Raw genomic sequence first — 15367 nt, forward strand, 5'->3', positions numbered from 1 at the left:
ACACGAGGATGTCTGGACACCGCCTCTATGAATCAGCCAATCAATGGGCACAGAATAGGCCTTTTCCTTAAATCGACTGGCCTTGTTTTTCCCACTTCTTTAAAACATCAGGGGATGTTATATACTTATACTTCAACTGGTATCACCACTTCAACTATAAATAGTAATATTATTAATAATAATTCATAGCATGGTTTAAAAAATAATAAGAAAATGGGATATGTAAGAGACACAAGATGGATAAAGTATATAAAATGCAGACTATTTATCACATTTTTTGTGATTGTAATGTTCAGTGACCATGTTCCTCTTGCTTTCCCAATACTTACAGTTTTATTTAATGAACTCAATGGCATGTGTGAGAAGTAGCTTTGTTTACAGAATCACTTAAATTCCCCGTATAGAGATATCTGTATATGATTCTAAATAAACACTTCCACTGTTACGGTTCAAATTAGCCAGGCAGATGAAAATGTTGATGTGAATTTTAAGTAACAAGCAACACCACCATTTGTATTATTATTAATTTAATACAAGGCACAAATCACCGGTGATGAGGGCAGTATTTTGATAAATAATAATTGAATAAATAATAAGTATATTTGAAACACTGAAGTATTTCTTTTTTAAGCAATTTTGTACTAATTAAAACACCTGAAATTACCATTAGTTAGGCTTAGTTTGTTTGTGAATGGCCCCAAAGCTAAACTGATTAAATAAACCTGAAACAAAAATAAGAATCTAGAATTGGAATGACAGTGTAAATCCATAATAAGACAAATCTAACAAAAGGTTTGTGTGTGTTTCAGACTGTGTAACGCTGATGCAGACACTTCTCGGAGTCCTGATTGCATCATATTTTGAATTCAAGTGGACAGATAGAGACAATATTCTCTGGGAGTTGCAAGCGTCTCAGCTAACTGGCCTGAGTGCTCAGTCAGATCAATAAGTGGGAAAGATGCGTTTATCTCAGTCTTAAGGTGGATTTGTTGGTAACGCTCTGAGATGGCGATTATTATTTCGTGTGGTCTTCACTCTGCAGCTCAGAACCTTTCATACAAAGCAGGGGGAAATATCCCAACCTGTGGTGCACATTGTTGAGTCGATTAAAAGATGTACCACCAATATTATCCCCCTCTTACTGAAACACAGTGGTGCTGCTGCATGTGTAGTGGAGTACCTTAAAACGCCCCACGATGACAAAGCCCTGCCTTCATCTTCACAGAAACAGTATTTTGGCATTCAGTTATTTGTTAGATAGAATATCTGTTAGGGGGGGGGGGGGGGGGGGGGCCCTTTTCAAAAAAAAAGTGTAAAGTTAGACGGGTAGAATGAAAGTTAAAAGAATAATTTAATTCTGATTTAGATCTCTAGCTGAAATTGTCTGCTGCTGCTGCTGCTGCTTTATGGAAACACTGTATGCTGAACCCATCATCAGGACGTGTTGACCGGGATGTTGATGAAGCAGTTTTCATTCTCAGATGGTGTTGACTCCAGCTGGCTGAAGGGACCTATGAGCCGTCTGTAATTAGGGGACCTCAGGGGACCACGATGCTACACGGAGATGGTGAACACCTGGTGAGTGTAGAGGGCTTCACGCTGTGCCTGTTTCAGGGCCAGTTTGGTAAAGAATAAGAAGCTGTGTTCTTGGCTGTCAAAAGCTTATGTTTAAGTCTGATTTCATGTTTGAAACCATTTCAAATTCATATAAACTAAAGAATGATGCATTCATGTCGATTTAAAAAACAACAACCACAGCTTTAATACAGATTGACCCTTTTTCTGGAGTCTGTAAGTGGATGTGTGAAATCTAACATGACTATCAGGAAGGCTTGGCCACCACGCTGCACTGCCCTCACATCTCCAGATGGTGGTGCACTAGGAGTTAGTAAGGGATTACTCCTTTTCTCCAAACCGGTAGTGAGACGATTTTTTACTTTTCAGAAGATACTGTTGCAACTTTTATTTTAACCAATCTGCATTAAAATATATACTTGAATGTTTCACACGCATTAGCCTGTGCGTGGAAAATAACCAGTATATGAGCTTACCGGTGACGTAGTGGCCACAGGAAAACCACTTTAAACATACTTTACACGTAAAACATGTCGAATATAATCCACCACTTTAAAACACGTACAGTTCATTTTGAATAAGCAAAAACTAGTGTTTCGCCGAAGTGGGAGGGATTAAATGTGAGCTATATGCGCAGTGTGAGTGATTCTTGCAACTCTTGTTGTGACTGAGAGGTCCTGTTTCAATCACTGGCGTCAGACGGACGCACGACACCAACTCAAACCTTTTCACCTTCTCCCGAACAACGTCACAATATTGATTGGAGAGAGAGAAAAAAAGAAAGTGGTGGCGAGGTGGCACCGAGCAACTTATTGGAGTTTTAATTTGAAAGTGCCTCACGAGGCTTTACGAATATCCCCTTTTGCCGTGTGTCACTTTTGAGGGTCCGACGGATTTTTTTTCACATTCAGCACGACTGGGAGATAAAAAAAAAAAACTTTTCCTGTATGATATATGTGGTGGCTCGTAAACAGAGACCCGCCTATGACCTTCACGTCTTCACATTATTGCTACATTTACCGGATCCGCCATTATTTGATACATTCACACGCGGTCTGCAACAATTCCGACTCTTTTTTTTTTTTTTTTCTCCCGTTTTTCTTTGAATGCGTTGCAAATATGATGATGTCACCGACGCCACTTTTTCCTGAAGTTATGGCGGAGCACAACTTTTCTAACTTCTCTTGGTAAGCACACACACACACACACACACACACACAGCTTGCTGGCTCTTTCCGTCGCTACTCACTGAAAAGAAAAAGTTTTTTTTTTTTGTAAATGCGAACTACAAACTGGTGAAGTGGCTTCTCCGCGAGCCGCATGACCGCGACATGCATCGCTCGAACAAGTGAGATTTGAATGGAGGGTGAGTAGCGCTGGGAAGTTTTAACCGCAAGAGTTCCCCTCTTTCAGGGGCCTACAGGCACATTTCACAGCGATAACTGGACCTACCAGGCCTTATACCAATACACAAAACACACACGTAGCTACTAATGGCTGCTGTAGTTGTGTGAAATCGTGCACGCGTCTCAACAGTGAGGCTTTTACTAGCAGGCCTGTGTTTTAGCAAGAAGTTGGATTTAATTAGAAGTCAATGAAGGCGTTTTAAAAGCCAGTTTAGCGGGCCTCCCTCTCTAACTCTCCCCAAAAATGTGCTAACTTGCTGACACGGATCTCACCTACATTTTAAGGAAGCCTTCAGAAACTGCTAAAGCTGACTGACCTGTTATGTGGACCAGATCTAGTCTAAATATTCTGGACTTCTTTTTTTTTGGGCTCTACTGAAACTCCTTTTTTTTTTTTCTATTTTTATGGATCGATCACAGCACTTGTGAACACAATTCCCGCAGCGTGGTGGGTTAGGGTGGAGGAACCACAATCATCCATAAAGTTCCTGCTTTTTCTCGGTGCTCTTGACACACCGGTATGTCTGATGTGACAGCTAACCAGTAAACCTGCAGTCAATCATCTCCTCGGTGTAACAGGCCTTTTGTGTAGACACACCAGAGGTAATTGGGAGTGTTGCAGAGAAAGTATTCACACTGAAAAGGAACAATCTGTGAAACGTCTATACATATAATATATATATTCTATGTACCAGAAGCTTCACTGATTATTTATATTGGAAAACAAAGCAGAAGAGGAAACTTGTTTGTTTCTGATGGGTAGTTCCAACTTGGGTTATTGTGTTTTTTTTTTTTTCAAGCCACATTGACAAATGACCTGGTTTTTCAAGAATCACAGATGTTTTTATTAACTTTACCAGTATTATTATAGTAACATATTCTTTTCTATCCATCTATCTAATTAGACCTTTTTTATGTGAATCTTTCTAATGTCTTTTATTGTTTGTTACAAGCTGCTGAGTTTTAGTTATCTACTGCCGGACCATGCAGAAGAAGAAAAAGAGTGTGTTGAAAGCCTGTACTGTAAATAACAGGACTGACCTCGGTGGTGGTCACAGATTCTCCTGGTCTGAGTGGATTTGTTTGTCTACATCCACTATATTTTCGAGCCCAGAAGTTAATAAGCACATAGGACCACTAAACGGGTCAGAACATACACGTTCTTTCTCTTTTCCTGTCACACCTCTGAAAAGCTTTTGCGACTGACACAACCCTGAAACGGACCTAATCACGCCGTCGTGCAAGAGGAGGGTTGGTTGCACCCGGGGCAGATTATGTTTAGAGATTGCGTCAAACGAGTTCTCGATGCCACAACCCAAACCTATCTTTTGTTCTTCCTGTCTGTAAAAAAGCTTTCACCGTTGTGACTGACCACAGCTGCTTTTTTTTTTTTTTTTTTTTTTTTTTTTAAAAGCCACTTTTCAAAACTGCAAGTTAGATTTTGGAATATCTACTTAAATTCAGGATGATGAGGAAAAGGACTTAAATACTTTTTTCATATGAAAAACATTCTCATTTTGCAGACCAGTCTTTCCTTTTTACCCCGAGTCTGCACACCACCAATATCCTTACAAAGAAGACAGAGAACTGAAGTGACATCGATTAGGTAGTCATCTTTTCTTTTCTTTTTTTCCAGACCATTGAGTGCACTTGGCTTTACTAATGGAGCACCTCCAGGGAGCGTGGAAGACCCTGAGCAACGGCTTCGGGATGAAGGACTCTGCATTCGAGGGCCCGTGCGTCTCTCCGACCTTGGTCCAGGGCTTTTCCTGCCAGCGTCGCTCCTCCGATGATGGCAAGATGCCCGAATCCAAGACTATCAGCACGATCCGCGTCTACCTCCCGAACCAGCAGCGCACTGTGGTGAGTTGATTTTTAAAACAATATTTTCCTGCAGGTAGAAGACAGCATACTGATTTCCAGACTTCCAGTAAAGCTGCAGAAATACTGCACTAGTACAGTTAACTATAGGTATATGGAGCTACGTACTCTCAGGCAGATGAGAGGAATTAATCCTTTTTTTTCTTTGTCCCTCAGGTAAACGTACGACCAGGTATGACTCTGTACAGTTGCCTGATTAAAGCATTAAAGGTGAGAGGTCTGCAGCCTCAGTGCTGTGCCGTCTTCAGGCTGCATCCAGGACAGAGGAGGTGAGCTCAGGACTGTTTGACAGATTCACACACCACATTCTCACCTGCCGCGGTTACTGCGCTTGCTTTGATATCCTGTCACCTGAATTCCTTTTGTCCCTTTCTTTTTGTTAACAGTAAAAAATCGCGGATGGATTGGAACACCGACTCCACCTCCCTGATTGGAGAAGAGCTGTTGGTGGAGGTTTTAGATCACGTTCCTTTGACCACGCATAATTTTGTGAGTACCCGACGCGTTTGCCACGTCCTCACACTCGAGTCTCCGTAAAAAGCGTCGCCGCTAAAGAAACATTTTGTGTCATTTTTCTTTTTTTTTCCTGTCATTTTCAGGTTCGCAAGACGTATCTGAAACTGGCGTTCTGCGATATTTGCCAGAAGTTTCTTTTGAATGGTTTCCGTTGCCAAACGTGCGGCTACAAGTTCCACGAGCATTGTAGCACCAAAGTGCCCACCATGTGTGTGGACTGGAGCAATATCAGACAACTCCTGTAAGTGTAATGCTTTAAAAGACAAAAGATAATAATATAACAATCCATGTCATTAGCATTGATGAGATGAGACAACCATTGTCGTCTCAAGCAGTCGGCTGTTATTTGATGAAGCGCGTACACATTCCCCCGCTCTGTAAGATACAAGAGGTCCCCTCTCTGTCTTCAGGTTGTGTCCGACTCCCGGTGAGAGCGGCGCCCCGTCGCTGCCCCCGCTGACGTCCCGGCGAATGAGAGAATCCTTGACGCGGTTTCCGAGGTGAGGCAAAGTTTTTATGTTTGATCAGTCTGTAACTCGTCCGTTATTATTGAATACTATACCCACAGTGGTGCCCTCAAGATCAAATGCCTCACATTGTCGGGTGCAAATGATACATGTACAAATGACACTGCATTGAGTTGAGCCCTCTTCTTTTGCGACATTTCTTCTCTTTTAGCCCTGTGGAGGTTTCTTGTAAACAAACAAAAGTCATGTTTACATTTTGCGTTGCTCGCCAAAATGCAGTGTGTATCCTTGAGCTCCAACAAATGTGTAAAATGTGTTTCCGTCCACATAAAACATCTGCAAAGCAGTATTTCTTTTTGTTTTTTAAAGGGACATCTCACCCCCAAAAAAAAACACATTTTCCCTCTTACCTGTATCAATCTAGATTGTTTTGCTGTGAGATGCCTAGTTTTGGAGATATTGGCCATAGAGTTGTCTGCCTTCTTGTGACTCTATGACGCTCTGCTTGTGGTGCTCAAAGAACCAAAAACTCATCAGCAGTGTCTCTTTCCAGAAATCCTGGCCCGGTTACACACGATAAACCACAGAGCTCGTTGTGAGCGGTTTCATGTAGAAACTATTTGTTGAAAGAAAATAGTTCCTGCATGAAACTGCTCCATTTTTAATTGTTTACATCCACAACTACTTGCTAGCAGTCTTCTTCTTCTTCCTCCCTGTCTTTGCTGGTGCGTTGCTGCATAGAGGGATTGAGAGCAGTAACGCACCGCAACATGAGCATACTGTAAATAGGTGGCGATACATTGGCAGGTTTAGGCAGCCGTGACCATTGTCCTTGTCAGACTGCAAAACAGTCGTAGTTCTGATGTGTGGAGTATCGTAATCCGAACAGAATTAAACCGTGTTTTGAATGACGTCCTCGGCTTTGTGGGGGCTTAGCCGTCCAAGTGCTGATGTAACGAGGGGCGTGAAAAGAGCCTGTTGTTTCAGGAGCACTTAAAATGGTTAAAAAGCACTCTGAGCTGCCAAATTAGCGCTCACAAAGTATGAAGTTGTTCCACGCAGAGCGATCTCAAATGCTCTTTTGAAACACGGTCCTGTATTGCCAGAAGAGGGATTGTTCTCAAGGAGTGCCCTCCGTGGTCATAACTGTTTAATATGATCTCAGTTTAAACGCGTCATTGGGCTCCCGCTGTCCCCGTTTCAACCAGCAGCCGCAGTGCAGCTATGAATCCAGATGTGCACGTTTTTTATTATATTTGCACCAGATTAGATTTTGTGCTTGAAAATGTAAACATCTCAAGTCGCGCTAACATTTTGGATTGTTTGCAGATTAACAAATTTGGCTGGTGAGTTTTGTAGTCTTCAGCTGAGCCAACACAAGATCTTGGCAAACACCAAGAGCGAAATACCTCGACAGTGTCAAGTTAGCCAAAAAATGGGATAAGGACAAGGCCACATTGGAATTAAACAATAACTACTTCCTCACAGTTTTACTTTTTGTTTTCCTGCATGTGTGGTTTGCAGTCTGTTGAGGGCACAACATAAACAGATGATGCATGAACGGGGAAAGTGAGAGAGTTAATGACCTCCGCCACACCCAACGGCAGTCCAGTTTTAAAGAAGTCACGTATTTCACTGTTTGCATTTCTGTCAAATGCAGTGACGCAATGATCTTTTGTCCACGTTCGCCCTCACAGCTCGGCACACCGGTATTCCACCCCTCATGCCTTCAACTACACCGCGCCGTACACGCCCACGGGCGGCTGGCTCTCCCAGAGGCAGCGCTCCACTTCCACGCCCAACGTCCACATGGTTAGCACCACCCTGCCCGTAGACTGCAGCATGATCGAGGTAACTACACACCAGCCCCCTTGGGTACTTCTGTAAGGTTCAAGCCACTCCTAAAATATCCCCCTGCTCTGAGAGAGGGATCTTGCCCTCCCATGTACAGCTCAGGCATTCCAAATATCTCTTGGCTGTGCTTCTTTCTACCTCTTATCTAACTCTGCGTTAAGTTATCCACCTGGACAGGGTTGAGCCGGTTTTGTCTTATTCCCCTGATGGCGTGTCATTTTAGCGATGTTTGTACATTTGCGACACTTGACTTCCCCCTGTTCACTTCTAGTTTCTGCTTTTTCACTGCCCAGGTTCTTGCATAATCGGCTCACTAGTTTTGCATGCCTTGCAGAATATCTTCTCTCTATTCTGTCCAGGTAGTAACCTGGGCATCACTTTCATCATCCTCCCTTTCCTTACTTTCCTTCACTGTGTCCCTCTCCCTCCTGTTCTCCTCCCTGGCCTGTTGTATTGTGAGTAGCTAGACTGCCTGAATGCCTCCCCCAGCTCCTGGTGCCACAGATTCTGGCTGAAGAGGAAAGTAGGTATTGTGCACTTCTCCCAGTCTTTTGTTGAGGCCTCACCCGAGAGTCCCGAAAAGGTTAGAAAGCAGAGCGTTCTGTGTGCGGTTTGAATGGCATGCGTTGCAAACAGGCTATCTGCATTTCACATCTTCAGTACTGAAGTCAAACCACAGCGTGCGGTTTATTTATTTGTTTTTTGTCTCTCTAGGATGCAATGCGTGATCACGACTCGGGTAAGTGCTTGCTCTGCATTTGGTCAGATTCACATCACACTTCCTCCCTTCAGCACAAATCTCCCCCGTACTGATTGTTAATTCATTTAAATCAAATAAATGTTCATATTCAAACTTTTCTTTATCAACTGACTGTCTAGTTGTCCCCTTCTCCCTCCAAAATGGAAATTTCTCATTCTGGACATTGAGCTCTTCCAATAACATTCAATAGACATTAGAAATAGATGAGCAGTAGAGGTGCTATTTGCCTTTTTCTAGCGTTGCCTGAATGCCTAGAGACTCTTGTACGTCTCATTTAGTGGCATTCTAAGGTGGTGAGGTTTTACCCACCTGACACACTATATAATCCTCTACATAGAACTCCCAGTGCAGTGAGTAATGCATTCTTTTTTTGCACGCCAAACCGAAGTCCTCCATCCTAAATTGCTGCCTTCTTCTCTCTGCTTTCCTGAAGGGGGGAGTTCCCCCAGCCAGAGCCCCACAGGCTGGTCCCAGTCCAAAGCGCCTGCACCCGCCCATCGAGAGAGGGCCCCGTCCTTCAATACTCAGGAGAAAAATAAAATCGTAAGTCCCATGTCTCGTCTCCTATACTGGTTTTAAAAAGTATCGACTCATCACTTTACTTGTTTTACAAAGTATTCGCTACATTTCGGAAAGTAAGTTTTGTTATTTGAGTAAACAATTCCTCAGGTCACAGTTACTTACAGTTACACATTTTTATTGTCACCCACCAATCACTGAGCGTGTGTGCAACACACCTGGCACTAAACCGTTTCTGGGTCTTGATTTCTGTTCCTGCAGAGGCCTCGGGACAAGCGGGACTCGAGCTACTACTGGGAGATCGAGGCCAGCGAGGTGTATCTGAACTCCCGCATCGGTTCAGGCTCATTTGGGACTGTGTACAAAGGGAAATGGCATGGTAGGAATGCATTTCAGACGGGGCAGGGCACATGCAGGTGCAACCCCTAGGACTTTCACTGTGGGTCAAGTAGCCAAAAACATACTCAAGTAGAAGTAAAAGTAGTCACCAAAATAGCTACTTGAGTAAGAGTACAAAAGTATGTACTTCACTCCAGTATAGATGTCTTAAGTCCTAGTTCCCATCACAGACACCCGCAGGTCACATCCAGGTCTCTCTGATCACATGAGGACTGAGATTAGAGATTAGAGAAGTTGACAACGGTCTCTTATCCTTCTGAAAAATGTCTCGTATCAGATGACCCATTTAGGATAATTGGAGGATAATGTTTCATCATTATCAGCCCATTAACTACAGGTGTGTCACTTCTTCATTTTGACCTGAGGAAGACCATCTGTGGATGAAACATCAGTTATGTCCACATGAAATACAAGCAATATATCTTTTTTTTGTTCATAATTTGTACTTTACAGTCTCTCTTCATCAGGCTACACTAATGAGCATGACTAGTGGAGTACACGCCACTTGAATATTGACATTACCACAGAATGTAGTAGTTTTGAAGTATGATGTACTGCGTGTTTATGATATTAAACTTCATCTAATATTAGCTGCTGCTTAACATTAGGGGGATGTTCACATAATGCGTCTGAAAACGCATGGGAGACGCTCTCATCCTCCCCCGCTGTAGCTTCAGCCATGCAGCTTTGAACAGAGAGTCATGTGGAGGCGTGGCTTCGGTAGCGCCAGCAGACCTGGGACCAGTTGGCCTCGCAAAGCCAGACCTCCACAGTGCTGTGTCAGCCCTGGAAGAGACGAGCTGACCACCTGCCTCTTAACGCATCATGATTGAGTCAAATAGTAAATAAAGTAGCATGATAAATGCATCCTAACTTAATAGAATGAAAGTAATCTAAAAATCTTCTAAAGTAACAACTGTAAAAGTATGCTGCATTAAAACTACTTTGACAAGTACAATCTACTAAGCAAAGTCACTTAAATACATGTAAGAGTAAATCTAACTAGCTACTACCCACCTGTCTTCATACTAAGCACTTTCAAATACGTTACCTGACACGTGAAATGGTGGGAAATGGCATCTCAGGTGAGCTCACAGTGGATCTTTATGGGTCAAAGCTGACTGAGTATTTTTTTGTTTTAGGTGATGTCGCAGTTAAAATTTTAAAAGTGACTGACCCCACGCCAGAGCAGTTTCAGGCATTCAGGAATGAAGTGGCAGTCTTGAGGTAAGAAATGGCATCAATAGTGTTTTTTTTCAGTTGTTTTAGCAATTTGTTGAGTTCCTTGGTGAATCATCTTCTTTGCTAAGTTTGACCGTATCTTCGTTTTTTGGCGATTTCCTCTTCCCCCTCTTGCCTCTGATCGCAGGAAGACGCGACATGTCAACATCCTGTTGTTCATGGGCTACATGACAAAGGACAACCTGGCCATTGTGACCCAGTGGTGTGAAGGCAGCAGCCTCTACAAACACCTTCACGTCCTGGAGACAAACTTAAAGATCATCCAGCTCATCGACATCGCCCGGCAGACGGCTCAGGGCATGGAGTGAGTCCGAACAAACGGAGATTTTCTCATGATAAACTAAATTGATTGGAACCGAGATGTCTGTTAATAATCTTATTTGTTTCCTTCTCATTTTTTAGCTATCTGCATGCAAAGAACATCATTCATCGGGACATGAAATCCAACAGTATCCTTTCTATCGGCTGTCAGTATGTGAAAGACGAAAGCACTTTAATCCTCGTGCTCGTCAGGATCTGTGTTCCCTCAGTGTGCTTTGGCTGTGATTCCTTGACGGCAACGCAGACATCTTCTTGCACGAAGGGCTGACGGTGAAAATCGGGGACTTTGGTCTGGCAACGGTGAAGGCCAGATGGAGCGGCTCGACTCAGGTGGAGCAGCCTTCCGGATCCATCCTCTGGATGGTGAGTAACACAGCTTTGATTTCACTAAAGCAAATACGACGAGTATGTTCAAGACATGAAATGACAGAAAACAGGAAATGTAATCCTTTTCTCGTCTGTATGTCCACAGGCTCCCGAGGTTATCCGGATGCAGGACAACAACCCCTACAGCTTCCAGTCCGATGTCTATTCCTATGGAATTGTTCTCTTCGAACTCTTGACGGGAGAGCTCCCGTACTCCCTGATAGCAACCAGAGATCAGGTAGTCTCTGACAGATCAGTCTCTCCATTAGTTTCCCATTCAAATATGTAATGCACGTTTTGGAGTGTACCATTAGAAACGCTGTACGGAAACAGCGAAATTCAATAAAACTCCCTCAATTGTGGGGAGTGAATGCTAGCTTGAGTTGGATTTTGCTTCAGTTGTAAAATAGTTGATGTGCTAAAGGGATTGTGGGAACGCCTTTGCCGAATCAATTCCGACGTAGGAAATCTTTAACTCGCATGACTGATCAGCTGTTTCTGCTGTCGGGGTCCTATTCAGATATTCCCATAACGTGCAAATGCTCGTCTTCGACTCCGGACAACATGAAACAAGGCCAACGCTAGCTGACACGAAAGAGCAATTAAAACTTAGCCCAAGTCGAAACAAATCGCTGAAGCCCTCGCTCCATGTTTCTCTCGTACATGAGGCCGAGCTGGCAGTTGGCAAACTCTACTTCTTCAGCTCTGTTTACTGGAGGATTACAGCCATGCGTAGTCTGTAGCGCCAACTTCTGACCAAACCACGCTGTAGCCAAGTTTATTCGCTCAAAACCAGGTGATGGAAATGCGCCTAATTCCCATTTATTTTTTTTATATTTCAAAAGGAAACACAACGGTGCATATAGGTGACATTTGTGTTTGGCATCATCAATTTGTGCAAACTTGCAAGTTAGGCTGCAGGTTTTTGCTCCTTTGTTAGACCCGGTCGTGTAAAACAGAGAAGTAAGCCACAGTCGAGACAAGTGCCTGAGCTCTAGTCCTCGCCCGGGTCCCGGTGACGGGCTGCGAGCCGGTGGTGGAAAGACATTGGATTGCTGACTGAAGGGGGTTGTGGAGCTGGCCGAAGGCCCAATACGGAACAGAGGCGGGCGTCCTGGAGCCACTAGCCTAATTTTAGACCCCGTAACACAACCCTGTTTGTGTGTAAGAAAAGGGGTGCATGTGCGTGTCTGCGTTTCTTTTTTTTTTCGTCCTCGCGCAGGCCACGAGACCTGGTCTGGATCCTGTCTGGCTCCTTGTTCGGTTCTGTTTACTGTGTCTGAATTCAAAATAGGCTGAAGTCGCTGTACAAAGTGTGCCCGTTAACACCTCTATGACCCACCGCCATACTTTGCAAGCACATAGAGTCCTCCTACGATCCCTTTATCTCTGCAGCATCACTCATGCCCTCACAAAGGCTCCAGTGTCTTAGATGTCTTGTCACCTTCAACTCACTGGCTGTGTTTCTAAAAATATCCCAGAGATGGACTGCTGATTTTAGGATTCATCAGGCGTGCCTTACTGTCGCACTGATTTGGATCAATAGTTCAACTCTTAAGTATTTTCAAATGTACCACACACACACACACACACACACACTCCCTCCCTCTGTCTCATCTGCTGTCTGTGACTCCCTCCTCTCAGATAATCTTCATGGTGGGAAGAGGCTATTTGTCCCCAGACCTCAGTAAGCTCTACAAAAACTGCCCCAAAGCCATGAAAAGGTTGGTGGCCGACTGCATCAAGAAGTCCAAAGACGAGAGGCCCCTCTTCCCTCAGGTGAAGCACCGTCTACTTGTCGACTTAAAGCTGAGTGTTTTTCTTTAATTCATCTTTACTTTTTCATGTCTTTTATGCATTTTTTATTTATTTTTTTTTTTCAGATCTTGTCCTCCATTGAGCTTCTCCAGCACGCCCTGCCTAAGATTAACCGCAGTGCCTCAGAACCGTCCCTGCACAGAGCCTCTCACACTGAGGATATCAATGCCTGTACTCTGACCTCCACCAGACTGCCGGTTTTCTAGAGGCTCAGACAGCACACCTCCTCCTCTCCTCACATTTCCCCCTCCTCCTCTTTTGAAATATCCAAAATAGTCCCAAATACTCAGGACGCCCCAAATTCTCTACATACAGATGCAAATGTAGACTTAGACATGTACACGCGATCATACGTAAACCCGCGCTAACCAATAGAATACGTGAGGAGAGGGGGGGAAGTGCATCTGAGAGCTACTTTTGGAAGGAAGCGAGTGATTGCAGTGGGATGAACACATGAAGAGGCGGGGCAAAAGATACATGGAGGCGGTGCCGTGCTTATCACTGCACATATTAAGAAGTATGCAGAGGCTCCACGGCGGCAATGCATTTGGTAAAATTTGTAAATACATGCACGCACACCTACCTAAGACAACGAGGAAATTGACACTGAAGGAAGCTTAAGAGGAAGACTTGGGTTCGGCAACGTGAAGCACACCCTTTTATCTGGCCGTCCTGGGTTCTGATGAAGAGGACCTTTTTTTTTTTTTTTTAAAAGCTTATATGCCTTAAGAGGAAACAAAGCCTGGACTAAGATCCCGCACAGTTCACCTCTATCACAAACAAAGCCGTCGGATGTAGTCCATTTAGTTGCACAGTAGTAGTTGATTTTGCATTGTCTTAAATGATAATGGCGTAGATATGGGAAGTTGTTGTCATTTTTTTTTTTTTTTTTTGTCCTTTCTTCTTTAATTGTCTTTATTTTTTGGGGTCATTTTGGAGGACTTCTAGCCTGTTGGACAGCGAGCACGAGTGATGACGGAGAAAATTGAATTTGCACATTTTTAGCAAACGCAAAGGTTATGTTTCAACAGTCTCCACATTGGCTTCAGAGCTCTGAGTAAACGATCCGTCGATGCCCACACGTCCTCACCATGGGTATAGGCTGTCACCAGCTGGACATTTGGCGGTTGTCTTAAATGTTTAAAATGATTTGGAAACTAATTTGTATTTGTTGTCTTTGATGTCTCTTTCAGGAGGTTAAACGTGTTATTGTGTACTTGGTGAGAGAGTTGTCTATTCAATATTTTAATAAAATTAAGTTAAATTCTTTTGCCAAAGACGTTTGTTATATTTTCCTGCTTCTTATTATATTATGCAGTAGACATCAGATTATGTTGCTTCTCTTCTTGTTCACTAATGCTGTAAAATCCCACACAGGGCATCCAGTCCAGACACGCCACCGGGGGATTCTACTGCTGGCTGATGCTGCTGTGCACTGCACCGCCACTGGCAGGCTCAGTGGAACAAGAATCACTCTGCAAGGGAGGGACACGTGGTGGAAAGGGAGGACGGTTATATTTTGTTTTAGCATAAACATGCAACGTGTAGGTCCTGCTGGACTGAACCACTTGACTTGGTTCAGTCCCAAGTGCAAATTTATAGTAAATATGGGAATATTTGCTGTGATCTAAATATGGGGATAAGTTTAATGTTCATGGCCCCGGCTATCACTTCTCAAAAAGCCTCATCACGGGGTAAAATAGACCTGATGTCACCAAAAGTGGAGCAATGTAATGAGAGCATAGCCACCGCCTGACCACAAGCTGTCTATTTTTACAATGGTTTTGCTATATGTGTTTATCTGTTCTATTTCTGCATTCTGACAAACCTCACAGGCTGGCAAAAATGAAACCAACGGAGCCCAAACGTCCTCCACCCTGACCTGCTGTAGCTCCATCTAGTGGGGGTTCCTCCATATGGGGGTCAGCCTTCATTCAGTATACTGTATAAGACCTGCATAATATTTAAGAAACACCTCAACGTGCTGCATCCTCAACATTCAAATCCTTAGTTAAGTACAAAAGTAGAATTGGCTAAATGTACTTAACATTTCAGAAGTAAAAGTACTCTTTCTGCAGAAGACTGTCCCCCTGAAAGAAGCATTTCACTGTTTGAACAACTTTACAGACAGTTCTGTAGTTTAGTCCAGCGGTTCTCAATCTAGGGCTCAGGCCCCTCTAAATGATCACAAGATACATCTGAGGGGTCGTCAGAGGAGAAATATACATATTTATACATAGACA

The 15367-nt window shown here is 43.5% G+C and overlaps 1 protein-coding gene across 5 annotated transcripts; it reads left to right on the forward strand.

Moving 5' to 3' along the window:
- Positions 1–1313: 1313 nt before the first annotated feature.
- Positions 1314–15341, forward strand: raf1a (Raf-1 proto-oncogene, serine/threonine kinase a). 5 transcript variants are annotated; one of them, XM_031844544.1, is made up of 18 exons: positions 2151–2762; positions 4618–4844; positions 5019–5131; positions 5249–5351; positions 5462–5619; positions 5789–5878; positions 7543–7696; positions 8163–8282; positions 8414–8438; positions 8893–9002; positions 9240–9357; positions 10520–10604; positions 10747–10923; positions 11022–11068; positions 11185–11303; positions 11413–11544; positions 12951–13085; positions 13190–14401. In XM_031844544.1, the coding sequence occupies exons 2-18, from the start codon at positions 4644–4646 to the stop codon at positions 13328–13330; spliced, it is 2028 nt and encodes a 675-aa protein (XP_031700404.1). In that variant the 5' UTR covers positions 2151–2762; positions 4618–4643; the 3' UTR covers positions 13331–14401. The 5 variants fall into 5 exon arrangements, 4 of the variants coding, with proteins under 4 accessions (XP_031700403.1, XP_031700404.1, XP_031700402.1 ...); XR_004212697.1 differs by lacking the exon at positions 8163–8282 and adding an exon at positions 14502–15341 and having other exon boundaries at positions 2216–2762; positions 13190–14344; XM_031844543.1 differs by lacking the exons at positions 2151–2762; positions 8163–8282 and adding an exon at positions 1314–1578.
- The last annotated feature ends 26 nt before the right edge of the window (positions 15342–15367 follow it).

Source organism: Anarrhichthys ocellatus, unplaced genomic scaffold (assembly GCF_004355925.1).
Source record: "Anarrhichthys ocellatus isolate YVR2014 unplaced genomic scaffold, GSC_Weel_1.0 scaffold5, whole genome shotgun sequence".
In the NCBI taxonomy this organism is placed as follows: domain Eukaryota; kingdom Metazoa; phylum Chordata; class Actinopteri; order Perciformes; family Anarhichadidae; genus Anarrhichthys; species Anarrhichthys ocellatus.